The sequence below is a fragment of the Leucoraja erinacea genome, chromosome 15 (assembly GCF_028641065.1).
Source record: "Leucoraja erinacea ecotype New England chromosome 15, Leri_hhj_1, whole genome shotgun sequence".
Taxonomy (NCBI): Eukaryota; Metazoa; Chordata; class Chondrichthyes; order Rajiformes; family Rajidae; genus Leucoraja; species Leucoraja erinaceus.
This window is the reverse complement of record NC_073391.1, coordinates 35,183,255-35,202,329: the sequence shown is the minus strand read 5'-3', so window position 1 is coordinate 35,202,329 and position 19,075 is coordinate 35,183,255. Positions and strand designations below refer to the sequence as shown.

General features: G+C 48.3%; 1 protein-coding gene across 1 annotated transcript in view; it reads right to left on the bottom strand.

Moving 5' to 3' along the window:
- Nucleotides 1–19,075, bottom strand: part of slka (STE20-like kinase a) — a 69,153-nt gene that overhangs the window by 32,504 nt on the left and 17,574 nt on the right. The window contains 5 exon segments of the mRNA XM_055647144.1: nt 634–828; nt 1,254–1,326; nt 1,869–2,018; nt 6,491–6,539; nt 7,490–7,654. Coding sequence (XP_055503119.1) covers nt 634–828; nt 1,254–1,326; nt 1,869–2,018; nt 6,491–6,539; nt 7,490–7,654 — 632 coding nt within the window.

Genomic DNA, 19,075 nt, shown 5'->3' with positions numbered 1-19,075 from the left:
TTTCCTTTATTGTCATTCAGAAGGCAAGGGACCTGCAGAGAACATGTGCAATTCAGGTCCAGAGTCAGACATAGGACAGAGCAGGGAGGACAGCGAGGACTTGCCCGCCGCGGATCGAGGACGGTGAACCCACCTGGAGGCCCGGCTCACCCGCCCATAGTGGAAGGAGTCGGGCGGAGGGCCGGCTGGCTGCGGGAGGCAGTGCAGTGCCTCGATGGTGGAGTGGGCGGCTGTAGACCCTGCAGCAGCCTGGGGCTCAGCTGGACCAGGCACTGGCCCAATTGGCCAAGCGGAGGACGGAACACGGCCTCTAGTGATGGAGCCGTGGTGGAGGACATCATGGCTATGCTTGGCACGGCCGTGACTTTGAACTTGATGAAATAGCGGCAAACGTGGCAGCGCTGGCATTATATGCAAAATGAATTTAGTTAGGTCATGTTTAATTGTATAAGTGACTATAAATATTAATTGAAGCACTGAAACAGATGTGTGGCACAGTAACGGAGGCCCATAACCACTGGACTTTACATCACAGCCAGGTGTAAATTCTCCAGCTGTCCCAGTGGGTTATGAAGCTGTAATTTCCGCTCGCGTGGTTTCACCATGACCCCCCCACCCCGTTCACACACTTACCATCGGGATGGCTGATCCAGGGTGGGAGGGTCGGCTTTAGCGATTTTCAGCAGCACCCTCATGGGGTTCAGCTCGTGGTGTGGGGGTTCCATCTGGGCCATCTCGATCAGAGTGACGCCCAGCGACCACACGTCCGCCTTGTAATCGTAAGGCTTGTCCTTCGATGTCTCGCACATCACCACCTCAGGGGCCATCCTGGGGAAACACAGACACAGGTCACCGCACACTCACGGGGCCGGGGAACGAGCGTCACTCTGTAGAGGCCTGGCACACACACACACAATGGGCCGAATGGCCTCCTTCTGACCTGTAGTCATTCTAGGGTTCATAACACTGGCATACAGGCACCAACTGACAGTAAACAGTCACAAGCGCACACTATGGTCACTCCGCACACATACTACGGACACGGGGACACACACACACACACACACACATGGGGACATGCATGGCAGACAGGCACAATCCAAACACACACACTCTGGGTCACTCTCTACATACTCTGCACGTGCACCCCCCCCCAGGCATGCACACTCCAGACACACACACGCACGCTCCAGACACAGGTCCACTGCCCTGGGTGTGAGAGTGCGGGCGGTGCCGTGAACCGCGGCACTCACCAGTACGGGGTGCCGATGAAGGTGTCCCGTCGCTGCAGCGTCCTGATGTTTTTTGCCGAGACCCCAAAGTCGGCTGCAACACACAAGAACAAGGGTGGAATCACTGGCTGCGGGACACAGTCCCGACCCCACCCTTAGCCCGAGACCTTGCCTCGACTATCGTACCCCCCGCCTCCCCCACCTGGTCCTTCACCAACCCTCAGCCCGAACCGGCGGTCCCACCCCCTTCAACACAACCCCATCACCCCTCCCCATCTACCATAGAAACTCCCCTCTCCCCCCCCACCGGATGCCAAGCCCCTCCCCCACCTGCCCCGGACGTTCCGAGACCACCTCCCCGCCCTGGCTCTCCTTTGTACATCAGCTTAGGTATCGTCATTTTAACCCTAAGACAGCCACTCGATGAGAGTTGGGGTTGTCTGGGCCAGTCTCTCGGCGCAAGGTGGGGGGAGGAGGTCACTGGGCTCGGCTGTGGGAGGGCTGTCCTGGGCCGGTCACTCGATGCAAGGTGGGAAGGGGGCTATCCTGGACCAGCCAAGCGTGTGGGGGAGGGGGTGTGGGTGTGGGGGGTGTTAGGACCTAGACGGGCTGCTGTAGCACAGAACGGAGTCTCACCGAGCTTGACGTCCCCGTCCAGGGTGAGCAGGATGTTCCCAGCTTTCAGGTCGCGGTGAATCACTCTGTTATCGTGCAGGTAGTTCAACGCTTCCAGCGTGTGCTTGCAAACGACACGGATTTGTGGCTCTGTCAGGGACCGCTCCAACTCTGCAGACAGGAGGCAACAGGGAGTCAATCTGGCAAATTGATAAACACCAACCTGCAACATTCACTCTCTCTCTCTCTCTCTCTCCATAGCTGCTGCCTACCCGGCTGGTTATTTCCAGCAGTTACTCCCCTCTTGGGCTGAACACTGAATTGAACTGATGTTAGAGACGTTACAGCACGAAAACAGGCCCTTTGGCCCAACTCGCCCACGATGCCCCTTTTACACGTCCCACCCGCTCACGTTTGGCCCGTATCTGTGAAAACCGTTCCTATCCATATACCTGTCCAAGCGCCTTTTAAATGTTGTAATGGTACCTGCTCCAACTACTGCTTCTGGCAGCTCAGTCCATAAACCCACCGCCCTCTGTGAGCAATGTTGATGCTGTGATGGCAATATTGTGCTCTAGGTACTCGCGCCCTGCTCCTGTGGCAGCTCACCCTGCTCTGTACACGGCCCTTTACCTTTACCTGCAGAGGGCCTATTTCCGTGGTGCACTCTTTGGCTGTGCACTCCTGCTGGCTGAGAGACCAACTTGCAGCAGTAGCAGCCTGCAACCACAGGAGACCGCCAGTGAGCCAGGCACGCCAGACTCCCACTCAGTCAACTGGGGGTAAATCTACTTTCTGGTGCCTTCCTGCTTCTTTCACAGAAAGAAAGGCATAAGCAACATGCATCCTTTACGCACTGGGAAGCTTTCTGACTAGCAGCCCCATCTATACGCCATTCTGTACACCTCGATCATGGCCCCTACTCAGCCTCTTTACGATACGATAGAACTTTATTTATCCCAGGAGGGAAATTGGTAGAAACATAGAAAATAGGTGCAGGAGTAGGACACTCGGCCCTTTGAGCCAGCACCGCCATTCAATGTGATCATGGCTGATCATCCACAATCAGTACCCCGTTCCTGCCTTCTCCCCATATCCCTTGATTCCGCCAGCCCTAAGAGTAGTCAATAGTCACAAAATACATGAAACATAATATTAAAGTGATGAGTGGAAAGGATTGGCGATGTGCAAAGATTGGGGCTGGGGAGGAGGGTAATGAGCCAGTCTACTCCATGACAGAAGGGGAAGGAGTTGTGGCCACAGGGAAGAAGGATCTCCTGTGGCGTTCTGTACTGCATCTTGGTGGAACCAGTCTGTTGCTGAAGGTATTCCTCAGGTTGACCAGTGTGTCTCAGAGGGTGTGTTTGCCTGGGTTTGTCCCCCCCACCCCCCCCCCCCCCCCAGGCAAACAGACCCAGTTTGTCCGGTCTCTCCTCGTAATTGAGGCACTCCACCCTGGTGAATGACCTCTGCACTCTCTCTAGGTCATGCACTTTTAGATTAGATTAGATTAGATTCATTTATTGTCATTCAGACCTTTCGGTCTGAACGAAATTCTGTTTCCCTGCAGTCATACATATAATTAAAAAAATGACAAAAACACACAATCAACACAAATTTAACATCCACCACAGTGAGTTCACCAAACACCTCCTCACTGTGGTGGAAGCCAAAATCTTAAAGTCTCTGGCTCTTCCCTCTTTGTTCTCCCTCTGCGCCGAGGCGACGGTTCAAACTCCGCGGGTGGTCGCTGCCTCGCCACAGTTCAGAGGCCAAGTCAGGTCTCCACTGCTGCTGCTGCCGCCGCCGCCACAGCTTCGGTGCCGAGTCGGGTCGCCGCTGCTGCCGCTGCTGCCTCGGTGCCGAGCCAGGTCTCCGCCGCTGCTGCCGCCGCCGCCGCCACAGCCACAGCCACAGCCTCGGTGCTGGGTCAGGTCTCCGCTGCTGCCGCCGCCGCTACAGCTCCAGGGCCGAGTCCGGTCTCCGCCGTTGCTGCCGCCGCTACAGCTCCGTTGCCGCCAGCTCCGCTATTAGGCCTCGGCGCAGACGGAGACGGGGGATACGACCGAAGAAAAAGTCGCATCCCCCGAAGGAAGAGGCCAAAGCATGTTTCTCCCACCCCACCCACATACATACACAACTTAATAAAACAAAATTAACTAAAACATGGCAAAGAACAAAACAAAAGAAAAAAAAACAGACAGACTGCAGGTGGGCCGCAGCTGTTAAGCCAGCGCCGCCATCTTGGAACTTCCTGCCCATCTACTTAACAAACCTTCAGAGTCTCCATTGCGAGCAGAGCGCACCATTGGCAAGGCCCACCCTCTCTGCCCTGCACCTTATTCTTGCCTCAACACTTGGCTGGTACACATCCTAAATTACAGATGGACGGACATCTGCAGGAGAGGGAGGGTTTCTATTAATTATCCACTAATTACCTGGTTCAGAGGAAGTCAACAGATAAAAAACCAGCAGGGTGTTAGTCACCCGAGGTGAAGGGGTGCTGTGAAGCTGGCTCGAAGTAATGAAGTGAATCAGATTGCTGTTCTGATCGTGGGGAAATGCCTGGGGAGCACTGACCACAACATGAAAAGATTACGATCAAACTACAGAGGGGAAAATGCCAGTTGAACAAGATTTAGAGGCATGCATCATAAAGTTGCGTAGCACAAATACTGGCCTTTCCCAGCACAACCGTGACAACCTTTCCTCCTGAAAGGCAGTGATGGAGGAAATGAAGGGCTGCAGTGAGGGGGTGGTGGAGAAGGGAAGGTGAGGGGCTGCAGTGAGGAGGTGGTGGAGAAGGGAAGGTGAGGGGCTGCAGTGAGGAGGTGGTGGAGAAGGGAAGGTGTGAAGGGCTGGTTCTCAAGGTTGAAATTGTAGACCTCTATTCCAATTAAAAAGTGAAACTATTCTCAGTCTGGGTGCCTGGAACATGCAAACAGAATAAAAACAAATGAAAACGGGGACAGATTGATGAGGATAAAAGAACAAGATAAAAAGAACAGGACTGATGAGGAAACAAGAGAAAATTAAGAGCAGAATAAATTACTGCACGAGGATCAAAAATAATTAAAAACAATCTAAAGGAACAAAATAATTCACTTAAATGAGTAAAAACAAAATGGTTAAAGTGAGGTGCATAATCAAATGTATTTTTATCTCTGTGTTATCATGTTAATAGGCCTGTAAAGCGGCAGTAAGTAAGATATTGTTGAACTGTTGCCAGTTTATCTGACAATAAAACACTCTCGACTCTTAATTTGTGGGATGAGAGAGTTGCCTTCAGAGGAGCGGCGAAAGAAATTAGATCCGTATTATTGGGAGTTAGATCTTAATTAGATACCAGAAGGGAGCAGGATAGGGTAGATATCAAGCCCAGTGTGACTTGATTCCATGGAATGCTGGAGGGTGTGGTGATGTTATAGAGGAGTATAAAACCAAAAGGCTGGAGCAGACCCATGTGACAACCAGTTACAAAGGGAGACAGCGCCATTCTGTCGAACCTCAGGCCAGTTAGCCGAGTCTTTATCTTTAATTAAAGACCAAATTACTGTGCATGTAGATTAGATGAAGAGAGAATATTAATGGCAAGCGTAGAAAAACCTCACAGACTGGGGAAATTAGGTTAATCGCAGGGTTTAGAGAGACCGCAAGAAGCTTAATGTTTTAAGATGAGAGTCTGAGTGGAAGAGTGGATTAGATGTTGGTTAGGAGAGAAGAGACAGGGCGGGAGATCAGGGCAGCTTCCCGCGTGGCTGAGAGGGGGCAGTGGTGACCACATGTGACCACATCTGGAAGCTCTTTCTACCAGTGGTTTGGCTGCACAGCCGGAAGGAGAGATATTTACACTTGCAGATCCCAAGCCCGGAGGCTTGGTTAACCTTCTGCGAGCCCAGCGGAACTACAATGCGGAGACATGAGCTAGAGTGGCAGAGAAAAGAGGAAAGGCAGTGAGTAGCACTGAGTGGAGGCAGGAGCAATTATGGTCTGGGGGGGGTCTGTGAAAGTGATGGGTGGCGGGGGTGGGGGTAAGACAAAGGGATCTGGGGGAAGATGAAGGGTCCGAGGGAGTCTGTGGATACGACAAGGAGGGGGAGACGAGGGGTCAGTAGGAGTGATGGAGGGGGCGAGAGGGAGTGAGGAGGGGGTAGACGAGGTGTCTGGGGAGTGTTTCACTCAGTTACACACCGCTCCATCAGTGGACAACAAAACGTCTAAACAACTCCAGGTGGTTGATCATGCCCAATGAGTGCTGAAGTACCAGCTGTGAGTAGATACACCACAGTGTGTTCATAAAACCGTGTGCTATCGCTCATCCGCATATAGAAAGGCAAAGGGCTTTGGAGATTTGGCGCAAATTTATGTGAGTGGACTCGGTGGGCCGAAGGGCCTGTTTCCGTGCTGTATCTCTAATCTAAACATCAATACCACTAGGAGAGATGGGTGAACTGAGGGGACAACAGAGGGAAAAGCATAGGTCGGTGCCCACAATCGAGGATAACGGGACAGGGATTGGTGTGTTGTAAGGCCTGTGGCTGTGTAATTCCTGAGATCCACTTCTATGTGGAACGCTGTAACACAGTGCAGGATCAACACTGCCTGCTCACCCCGACACACACATCACCCGACTGTACACTCACCCAACATGACGGCATCAACTGCCCCTCCACCGCAGAACTCAATCAGGATCTGTGGGGACAGGTCGGCGGTTAGAAACACGTAGGCACAGGCCATGAAACTATGGTGTGGCAAAGGGGCAGCCACAGCTCACCTTGTAGAAACAAGCAATTGCAGATGGTGGTTTATACTAAAGTTTGGCACCAAGAGCTGGAATAAACCTTTCACTCTGAAATACAACAGTCCCCTCTCTGGCACCCAGAGATGCAATCTGTACAAATCTCCACATCACTGCCCGACTGAAATCCACCCAGAGTTAAAATCACACGCGCGATAGAAGTCACACAGAGAAAATAAGCTGAGAAAAATATAATTCTGGCCAGCAGTGGGACGGTGTGTATGGGAACGCACGTTGCCTGCAGTGACCACAGCGGCTCACTGAACACACTCTTTGTGCTACACAGTGGCTCTGTTGCTACGGATGTGACAGCTCAATGCATTTTAATGAAGCGGGGAGGCCAACTGGTTGCAAAGTAGACACACACACAGCTCCTGGAGGACTCTGGGCCGCCACTTCAGGCGACGGGTTGAGCGGAGGCCGCGAGCTGCCGTGCCTCGTCTCGCAAGAGCGGAGTGGGCAGAGTTCGGCCACATCTGCGCCTCTTGCATTTACAGTCCTGAGCGGAGAACGGCAGGGGGAGGGCCACTCCCAATACAACTGGACAACCAGGGCGGGGGCAGACGCAGCAGCAGCTGCTTGGGCAGATACTGCAGAAGCACAGCACAGGGACAAGCAGAGAACAGAGAGAGAGCATCCATGGGCAGAGCCATCCCAACACCCGGAGCCAGTGATGGCTGGAAACTGTGGAAAGCAGGGTAGGCCGAGCAATTGTGGGCTGAGCTGGGAGTGTGTTACATTCCCAAAGGCACAGACCGTCAGCTGAATCGGATGCAAGTGGCAAAGGTGCACGGTCAGCGTGTTACCCAGCGCCGCTGTTACCCGAGAGAGTGATGCCTCTTACCCACAGCTTGTTTTCATAGTAAAACGCATCGAGGAGCTTAACAATATGGTAGTGATCGCAGGAGGCCAGGATGTCAATCTCCACGATGTAATCTTCCAGCTCTTCCTCGCTCTTCGTATCAATCACCTTTGCAGCAGCAAGCACCCCGGTCAGTTTGTTCTGCGCCTGTGTGTGCAAGGGACAACATGTTAGAAAGGTGGGGGCAGCAAAGTGTCACCGATCGAGGAGACTGATCAGGTGTGCAGTGTGGCACCAGGTAGGTTCCCCGTGTAGAGGGAACGCAGGAGGTGGCTGTCATGCTACCAGGATGGTTCACGCTCGCGGGCTGACCTGTACACGGCAGACTCGGAGGGTTAGTGACGGGGCAGATGCCTTTTCCTCCAGTCTCAGAGAAAGGGATCGGCTGGAAGACAGCGTCGTTTTGCAGAGGCATGGAAATGTGTGAAGTTGTCCTTGACAGAGGGAGTGGATATCTGATAGTTCAAGGTATTCACGGATGAGGCTGTTGGGCTTTAGAGCGCAGAGATAATGACGAGGTGGGATGAAGAGTTGACACACTGGTCACCAACGAGCTTATTCACTGTTGTTGTAGTCTCACAGGACCATTCGCCTGCATCAAGGTTCTATGTTCTTAATATCTCAATCCAGGAGATGGCTCATTAAAAACAAAAGCCAGGCGTTGACTATAAAAATGAATTATAACAGACCTATCTATACAGTTTCCAAATCGGGCAATTATATTTGTCTAACCACATTGAATTTTGATGGGATGACTAAGTAAGTAGAATGTCACATGCTGGATTTCTAGAAAATTCTTTGTACACCATTACTTTATGTATGATTGTCAAGTTAAAAGGTCAGGGAAAAATAACACAAGAGTCCAGGCAACACAGACACAGGAGAGGTACAAAAATAAATTACTGGAATGACACCAGAACTGAAAGGTTATACTTCTCACTGAAATAGATTCCTGATGAGACCACATCTGGCATAGTGTATACTGGTCTAGTCTCTCCGTAAAGAGAACGGGATACGTGATGGGGGGGGGGGGGGGGGCCCGCAAAGACCCTCCTGGGTTGGAAGGCTAGTCATAGGAGGAAAGATTAAGCAGGCTGGGCATACATTATCTAGAGTTTAGAGTGGGCAACGGCATTGAAAAATTCCGTTTTTGTCCAGATGGATTCTCATGACTGGAGCATCCAGCACCAGGGGTCACACTCTCACGGGAAGGGGGTAACCCACTAACTCCAGATACGAGCAGAAATTATTTTACCCAGAGGGTAGTGAACGCTGGGTACCATAGCATGGCTAATACTCAGCCTATGAGATCTGTGAAAACTCAGTCACTGTGTATATTCAATATTCAATACATTATGAATATCAAGGAAGGGTTTAGAGGGATGTGGGTCACATTACCAGTTAGGGCATCTCGATCAGCATGAACGAGTTAGGCCGAAGAACCTGCTTCTCTGCTAAATGAATCTGACTCTAAATACTTCCTACATATTTTTATTTTGATTACACAACGTCTCTGTAAATATCTCCTGATAGTTATATGCCTGGACTAGAAGCTAGTTTACATCTCTGATCACAATATGCCAGCCTCAGCTATGTAACAATATTTGAATATCCAGTGGAATCTGAGAACCAGAGATGTAAACTAGCTTCTAGTCCAGGCATCGAATGCCCTCACACCTCTGACCCGAAACTGGGCCTATTCTTAAATATAAAACTTTCTTTCACGAAGCAGATCCAAGGACTTATCACATGGTCCAAAAAGAACACTGCACATTCCTGGAGAAACTCAGCAGGTGAGGCAGCATCTATGGAGAGAAGGAATTGGCAATGTTTCGGGTCAAGACCCTCCATAGATGCTGCCTCACCCATTGAGTTTCTCCAGCATTTTGCGTCTCCCTTCGATTTTACCAGCATCTGCAGTTCTTTCTTCAACACTGAACATTCCTGTCTCCTTATAGTTGAGAGTCTGTCTCCTTTGTGCTGTTAAAGATTGTGGTGAGTGTAGCTGTGTGATGTGCACATGTCAGCTAGCCGGGTGTCAATGCACACAGATACTGGGAGTTTCCATAGGGCCGTGTCATTCAGCTACACTAGCTGATAGCCACTTCCTGCTCCCAGACACTGCCCCTTGATAAGCCACAGTTGTGTTTACTTGCTTTCTGGAGTTTTTGAGCTGCACCAGTTCCTAACGTAACATAATTGCTTCCATCGTTGTCCTGGAACTACTCAGTTTGTAGCTGCCAGTTTCAATGGAATGGGCTGGAAACAGGCTAGATTACAGAGATCACAGGCTGGATATTGCTGGTAAATGGAGACACAAGAGACTACAGATGCTGGAGTCTTGGACAATTTGCGGTGCTGGAAGAACTCAACAGGTCAGGCAGCATCTGAACAGACGATGTTTCAGTTTGGGACCTTTCTTTGGACTGATGGAGTGGGGGTGGGGGAGGGGGCGCGAGGGGAGAAAATTGTAAAAGTGCGGGTGGGACAATGCTTGGCAAGTGATAGGTGGATACAGGAGGGGTGGGGGGGGGGGGGGGGGGAATGAGTGAAGCAAAGACTAGAGATGAAAAGAAAACAAGGGGTGATATAAGGAGAGAAAATGAGGAGTGAAATGGAAAGCAGGTGGGTGGGATATGGATGGAAGGGGACAGGGATCGGGGGGGGGGGGAGTGGTGCGAATACAAGAAAGCAGTGCGAATATAGGACTCGGGGATGGGAGATAAGCCTATGGAGGAGGGGAAAGGAACAAGGTGACAGGAGTGGGAAATATGTGCGTACCTGGGTTAGGAGAAAGAGAGGGGGTTAGGGAGGTATTACGACATTGGAGCTTTCAATGTTCATACCAGCAAACATTGATTACCAAACACAATCACGATTTTACAGCTACATAATAAATATACTCAGGAAAATAGGAGCACAAGTAAGTCGCCAGGCCCCTCAAGCTTGCCCCGCCATTCAACATGATCATGGCTGATCTGTGCTGGCCTAAATTCCTCATGCCAATTCCCCATTACCCTCAGCTCCTCGCCATTTCTAATATCTTTCTCCACCTTAAACCTACCTACTGATCTGGCTCCAACATCCTTGAGGGCAGAGAATTCCAGAGAGTCACCACCTTCAGAGTAACGATTTTTCTCTAACCTGCCCCTTATTTTGTAGCTTTGTGTGACCAACTACAATCACGCGACTATACTTTCTATTAAAGTACGAAAGGCATTTCACGTGCACAATAAGACCATTAACCACCAGGGGCACCGTACGATTGGCAGCGCCGCCAACAGTCTGTTTGTTTGTTCCTCTTTTTTAAAATTTTTTAGTGTGTGTTAAAAGTTTGTGTAAATGTTCTCCGGTTTGTTTTATGTGGGGATGAGCGGCAGGGGTCGGGGAAACTTTTTTTCCCTCCCAGCTACTTACCTTGCCCGAGATGCGAGTAATTTTCGGATCGCATTCTCCGGTCGCTCTGTGGCCTACCATCGATGGAGTTGGAGCCTTCCTCGGACTGACGTTGAGCCCCACTGCAGGGCGTAGACTTACATTGGAGTCGATCCCTTGCCTTGGGTCGCTCCAAACGAGGCCTGCGGTCTTTACATCGGGAGCTCGCAGTCTCGGGAGAGGCCGTGGATGTCGGGAGCTCCAACGTCATAGAAGGTTCAACCAGCCCCGATGTGGGGATCGATCATCCTGCGTGGGGGAGCTGACACCCCTCCCAATGCAAGAGCTGCTCGCCTTGACGTGGAGGGCCCCAAACACCGCCGGCTACGGGAGCCAAGATCATCCCGTCAACGGAGGCCTTGAGTCCCCTGACCGCAGGAGAGCAAAGCAGAGATTGAACTTTCTTTCGCCTTCCATCACAGAGAGGAATGTGGAGGAGTCTCTGTGATGGATGTTTATGTCAAAATGTGCTTTGTATTTTCCGTTGCTTTTTATCTGTACGACTGGCTTGACAAAAGAAATTCCTCGTATGTTGCAAAAAATACTTGGCTAATAAAGTATTATTATGATTGTGATAAGATGTAAGAGCAGAATTAGGTCATTTGGGCCATTTGAGGCTGCCCCTCAATTTGATTATGGCTGATGTATCTTTCCCTCTCAACCCCATTGGCCTGCCTATCCCCCCTCCCCTATAATCTTTAACACCCGTACTAATCAAGAACTTGCTAATCTTCACTTTAAAAATATCTAATGACTTGGCCTCCACAGCAATCTGTGGCAATGATTCGCCACCCTCTGGCTAAAGAAAGTCCTCCACGTGGCAATGGTATCATTTGAATATTATATTTGCAAATCTTATTCAAGAGGAGAGTGAGGACTTAAATTGCAGGTAGTCTGAGAAACAGTAGAAAGTAGTCATAGATTCATCCATGAACGGGGCAGCATGCAGATCAGATCTGGTATTTCATACACGCCTAATCTTCATGGACACAGGAAATGTCTTTGCTTTGTCAACATGTTGCGTGCATCTACATTTGTAGCCAAGACCCCAGGCAAACTTCAAATAGGAAAATCCCCAGAGGACCAAAATAACTGCAAAGGCTGGAAATCTGGAGAAATAAAATCAGATGCTGTCTGTCTAGCTGAGTATTCACAAAACTTTAGACAGACTCAAAAAGCTGGAGTAACTCAGCAGGTCGGACAGCATCTCTGGAGAAAAGGAAAAGGTGATGTTTCGGGTCAAGACGCTTCTTCAGACTATCTTGGGTTTAAACCAGCATCTGCGGTTCCTTCCTGCATATTCCCAAAACTCTGTCCTGGGTCTCCTCCATGGCCACAGCGAGCAGCACCGGAAATTGGAGGAACAGCACCTCATATTCCGTTTGGGGAGTCTGCACCCCGGGGGCATGAACATCGAATTCTCCCAATTTTGTTAGTCCTTGCTGTCTCCTCCCCTTCCTTAGCCCCCCCTGCTGTCTCCTCCCATCCCCCAGCCTTCTGGCTACTCCTCCTTTTCCCTTTCTTGTCCCCACCCACCCCCGCCCCCGATCAGTCTGAAGAAGGGTTTCGGCCCGAAACGTTGCCTATCTCCTTCGCTCCATAGATGCTGCTGCACCCGCTGAGTTTCTCCAGCTTTTTTGTGTAACCTCCCAAAACTTTTGTTTAATTCAACAACAAAAAAAGTCCTTGCTCTGGACACTTTTAACCTGCTCTGCCCGTAAGGTGTGAAAACGTGATACGAGCAGTCCTGGTACAGCCACACAACAAAAAAGCAGAGCCGCTGACCATGTGCTGTAGATACTACAAGCACTCTTTCTGATTTCAGTACTGGGCTGAGGAGTATGGTGGTGGAACAGTCAAATACGAGGCTGCGCTGGCAACCAGAGCTGGGAATTGTTGATCCTGAAGTAACAGTTTGAATGGCAGCTGGGGAATTGAAATTCAAGTAATTCAATAAGTTGGAATTGAAAGGGATAATTAAGTCGTACTAAAAATGAAACTAGTGGATTGGTTCACTGACATTGTTCAGCAAAGGAAATGTGCACTTCTTACCCGATCCGCCAATACAGCACAGCGGATATGCTGGCATGGTGAATTTCTTTACTACCATCCAGTACGTGAATTAATTATAAATAAAACTCAAACGGCAGCTTTTCATGCAGTCTGAATGTGGTGTCATGTTGTGGGGTCGCTCACAGTCTTGGTCTTTCAGTGAAAATCTCACTATCGAGAACACGACCTGTACACTAAGATTTTCTGTTTAAGAAGGAACTGCAGATGCTGGAAAATCGAAGGTACACAAAAATGCTGGAGAAACTCAGTGGGTGCAGCAGCATCTATGGAGCGAAGGAAATAGGCAACGTTTCGGGCCGAAACGTTGCCTATTTCCTTCGCTCCATAGATGCTGCTGCACCCGCTGAGTTTCTCCAGCATTTTTGTGTATCCACTAAGATTTTCTGCCTTGACTATAACCTTCCTTCCAATGATGCATCTACTAGGGTCGGATTTGATTTGAGATCAAAGAACTTCTGCAGATTCCCAAAATCTTCAATCATACTCTGCCTCACGACAATGAAAAGACACTTGGGTAGTACATGGATAGGAAAGGTTCAAAGTGATATGGGCCAGGAGCAGGCTAGTGGGACAAGCTCGGTTAGGCAGCGTGGTCAGCATGGACAGGCTGAAGGGCCTGCCTCCGCGCTGCAGAGTTCACTAATTGTGAACCACTGTCAATAGCAGCAATCTTTGACCAGGCTGCAGGCAGTCTGCGGTGCAAGAATTAAAAGGAAGTGTCTGCATATCTCAGTGAAAGGTTCCTTGTAGAGTCGCCAGCAAATGGTTACTGCAGCTCAAAGTGGTTTGACAGGACAATGGAGGAAATGCTATCAGAAATTCACACACCCAAACACACCAGTTTTTATTTAAATAGAACATGCCCCAAGAACCATTACGGATTACCTCAATTTCCTATTTCAAAGAAAAATGAAGCAAAAACACCAAGTCAATCAATGGAAAAACTAAAATAGCTTTGTTAATGTGCAGGACAAGAATTAATGTATAAGATGAGAGATTTAAGAGGAATCTCAGAGCATCTTTGTCCACTCAGAAGGCAGTCAATATGTGCAATGAGGAATCTATAAAGATGGATATAATTACTATTCTACAAAGACATTGGGACAGATATATGCATAAGAAGGGTTGCGAGGGCAACGGGCCAAATGGGACAAGCCTAATCACCCAGCTTGGTTGGCATGGACACGTTGGGCTGAAGGGCCTGTTTCCGTGCTGTATGCTCTATGTACATATCCTCTAATGAAGTGGAGATAAGTCAGTTGGAATCTATTGCTGCACTCTGATTACTCCCACCTTCATGACAAGGTATGGGCTCCAGCTCCACGAGAGATCATCAAGTAGCTCAAAGGTAGACAAAAAGGTGGAGAAACTCAGCGGGTGAAGTAGCATCTATGGAACGAAGCAATAGGTGACGTTTCGGGCAGAGACCCTTCTTCAGACTGTCTCGACCCGAAACGTCTCACCCGCTGAGTTTCTCCAGTATTTTTGTCTACCTTCGATTTTGTCAGTATCTGCAGTTCTTTCTTAAACATCAAGTAGCTCAAAGTCTCTGCTTGCCAGGAGGCAGGTTCTTAGTCCGCGATATATCAGATAAACCAGTCTGTTTTTGAGATTACCGATGCTCCAGCTGAAGTGAGTAATCCCAAGAACAGACATTAGGGATAACAATTCAGATGCCTTTAATCCATCTTGTCAGTCAGAATATTTTCGCCAACATCCTGCTATTGATTGTCTACGCACTTGACCCGCACCTTACATCACACACGCACGCGCACGCGCACAGTAGTAACAGATTTCACAGATCTCTCCAATACATTAACCCCATCTCTGGGCTCAGACCATCACACAAACCAACCTTCCTTCCATTGACTCAATTTATACCTCTCGCTGCCTCGGCAAGACCAGCAGCATAATCAAGGACCAGTTTCACCCTGGCCACTCCCTCTCCCATCGGGCAAAAGGTACAGAAATATGAAAACGCACACCTTCAGATTCAGGGACAGTTTTTTTCAAGTTGTTATCGGGCAAGTGAACCATCCTATCAACTAGTAGAGCCCAGTCCTGAACTACAATCAATCTCATTGGAGACTCTCATAATAACGGACTTGAAAGTGGCATCAAACTGGCGACCCAGTATACTACTGCTATACACTTGTACTCTATCTGAGATGCTTATTTAATATGTATCTACGTGCTTATGTAAAGTGATATTTGTACTGAACTGTATATGTAAATTAATTTCACTGTGCATCGATGGTAGACAAACTGCTGGAGTAACTCAGCGGGACAGGCAGCATCTCTGGAGAGAAGGAACGGGTGACTTTGCCAGGGGAATGGGTGGGACAGAGATAGAATGTAATCAGAGACAGTAAGACTGGTGGGAGAACTGGGAAGGGGGAGGGGGATGGAGAGAGAGGGAAAGCAAGGGCTATTTGAAGTTATTCCATCAAACCGCCCCTTCCCCTTCCCCAATTCTCCCACCAGTCTTGCTGTCTCCGACTACATTCTATGTCTGTCCCACCCACTCCTCTGACATCAGTCTGAAGAAGGGTCTCGACCCAAAACGTCGACCATTCCTTCGCTCCAGAGATGTTGCCTATCCCGCTGAGTTACTCCAGCATTTTGTGTCTACCTTCGATTTAAACCAGCATCTGCAGTTGTTTCCTTTCACTGTACATCAGTAAGTGTGTGTCTCAAGCATTGTGTTTGTGTGCTGTCAGAGGCCGAGTTTCCAGCCACTGTTTGTTGAGGTAGGCGAGAGGATGGGCCTTACACTCAGCAGAACAAAGTCATCTACCTATCTACCAACCTACCACTGCCACACAACACAGCTCATCCACAAAGATCAAGGCAAGAGCCTGCAAAACATGGACAACGTCCAGATCTCAGGAGTGGAGGCAGATATCGATGAAATTCTTCATCCCTTCCCATGCATCAGCACACACACCCCTTGCTCAACCAAGGGAAGGGTGTTTGAAGATCAAGACCCGAAACCTGGCACAAGCTGGCCGGATCCTTCCTGATAAAGCACCATGTCTCACTTCAGATAAAGTAACAGTGGGGCTATTTATAATGTAGTTTCTATGGGCTTTTGGAACGTTTTTGACAAAACATATGCCTCAAGGTCTTAAAATTAAACAAAGTTTCTGGAATGGAGGCCAGAGCAATGGTTTGGATAAAAGAAATAAGAGAGGCAGGGAGACGTGCAATTACTGATGGAGTGCCGAGAAGAACTTCAAGGGCATTTTGGTCCCCAGCAGCAGCAGTTTAGACAATCTCAATGATGCAAACTCAACTGCAGTGAGATGTAAAGTAAGAGGGGGTAGAATCACATAACCACACAGCGTGGAAACAGACCACAGCTCCAATCGTTGCTCTCAGCAACATCCCGGGAGCTCTTCAGACACTGGTTGCTGATCAACCCCCAGGTACTGGTAAGAAAAACACTAAATAATGAATAATATGCTCTAATTCTGATTGAAACGTGTGTAAGAGACAAGGTGAATGAATGACAGGAGAAATAAATGGGGGAAATCAGACTGATGTGAATCATCTGAGAGTTGGCATAACTCTATGGGTCAAATTGCCTCATTTAATGTGGACTGAAATATGAAATATATTCCGAGGAGATTTATCCCACCTCCATTTATAAATTTTCCCATGCTGCTTGGCATCCTACCTCACAAAATCGTCAGCTTTTAACGCTTCACCTTTTCAGCAAATGTGCTGTAATTTTCTACTACCCTTCTGTGAACAACAGAGACAGAGATGAGAGGTGTGGGTGGTGGTGGATGGACAGTCTGATTTTGGAAACCTTCAGCAAATGCACCAAAGGATAGCAGCAGCAATGTTCTCTGGTGGAAACGTTAAGGATTTGAATTTCTTCTGAATAAACGCGTTTTCCACTTTCACTTCTAAATCACAATCTAATTTTAAGATGACATAAAAAAAAAAAAACTGCAGGCGTTGGAAACCCGAGCAAATAATAAACTTGGAGGAACTCAGCAGTCAGGCAGCATCTGTGGAGGGAAAGAGACAGTCTGAGGAAAAGTCGTGATCTGTGCATTTCCCTCCACAGATGCTGCCTGACCCACCGAGTTCCCAGCACTTTGTTTTAACCTCTGATCTTAAGATTGTGCTCTATCGCTCTGGATTACAGAGAAAATACTTAATGCATCGACCCGACCAAATAACTAACAGTTAAATCACACCACAATCTTGGCCCATATGAATGCAAGTCAAGCTTATGCAAGCTGCATGATAATTCAGTCCTCCAAATGCCTTCTGGACACACATTGCATATCTAGGGAACTCTCCTATTTATTATGCTAACGACATCCTCAAAAATCAATGGCATTAGTCAAGCATGACCACCTCTTCACAAATTCATGCAATTCACTTTCAAGATTATAGTGACTTTTCCCAGATCCAGACTATATGTTTAAATCCATGTTTCTGAAACCCCCCAGAAGTAGTTTATTTCTTAACATGGTAACGTCTAAACTCGACACTAAACTTGGTCATACCAGTTGGGCGTAGATCTTAAGTGATATAAAACAAAACACATTCATGGCTTCATTGACCGACTGCAAGTACTAGTAACACACATCGTCCAGGAATAAAATAAAACCCAAAAACGTGAGGATACTCAGCAGCATCTGTAGGAGGAGAAACAGAGTGAGCACTTTGGCTCAGTCCGAGCAAATGAAAGGTCATCTATCCGAAACAATAACTGTTGTTCTTTCTCCGTGGATGCTGCTTTTACAGATGTTCTGTAGAAGGTACCCTGAATGGTTGCATCACGGCCTGGATTGGCAAAAGCCAACTCACAGGAACGCAAGAGACGACAGAGAGTGATTGGCACAGTCCGGTCCATCACAGGCACAGCCCTCCCCATCAAAAGCATCTACATGAGGTGCTGCATCAAGGCAGCGGCATCCAGCATCAAGAATATGCACCATCTTGGCCATGCCATCTTCTTGTCCTCTCGTGTTCTAACATTACTGATGCTCGCATTTTAATTCCAGGTTAACTTAAGTGAAAATAAATTTCCCAATTCCCATGGTGAGATTGGAACACTTATCTCTAAATAAACCTCCAGTCATTTCACCAAGATCCCCTGAACATTTTGTGTACCATCTACTGAATATACATTTCTGAAATCAGACTTTGTTTTTGCCTCGCATATGCCAGGTTCAGTGACCTCCGTCACTTACCAAGTACCATGTGAGTATGTGAAGGCGAAGTAGCTGTAACGGACTATGTACTATCCTATAGATACAGATGATAGATATTCCATCTCTCCAGCATCTCTGGAGAAGGAATGGGTGACATTTCAAGTCGAGACCCTTCTTCAGACAGAGCGTCAGGGGAAACTCCTGAGCAACTCTCTATCCCTCCCCATCCAAGTCACACCAGCTTCTCGTTTTCACCCAACAAACAGCTAACAATGACCCGTTTCTTTTATCATGTTACCTTTTTGCATATCTTTCATTCATTGTTCTTTATCACTCTACATCATCGTCCATAACTCTTGTTTCCATTTTCCCTAACTAGTCTGAAGAAGAGCCATGTCCCAAAACGTCATCTATTCCTTCTCTCCAGAGATGCTGCTTGTCCCACTGAGTTACTCTAGCTTTTTGTGTGTATCTTTTGTTTAAACCAGCATCTGCGGTTCCTTCCTACACATGTACAATCCTATCCTGAACGGGGCAGTCTCAGTAATGTCTGTCAACTTGAAAAAAAATGGGAGGAATAAGGAACAAACCTACACTTTATTCTCTTCGGCCTGGTTATTTAAGGAAATCATGAAATGTAAAATTTGCATTTTGCAGAGGCATCACCCAAATGTATGCAATACTGAGGCCTGTCTGACCAGGTGACCTCGCAGGCCAACAGGAATGTTCCAGAATGAATGAGACTTACTCTGTCACAATTCAAACAAATTCCTTGTTACTCATAAAACCATGGTACCAGGGAAATAAAACACAAGAGTTGATGTAATGTATTCAATGGCTTCTGTAACCAGGGAGAAAAAGAAACAAGTTGTCTTGAGGAACG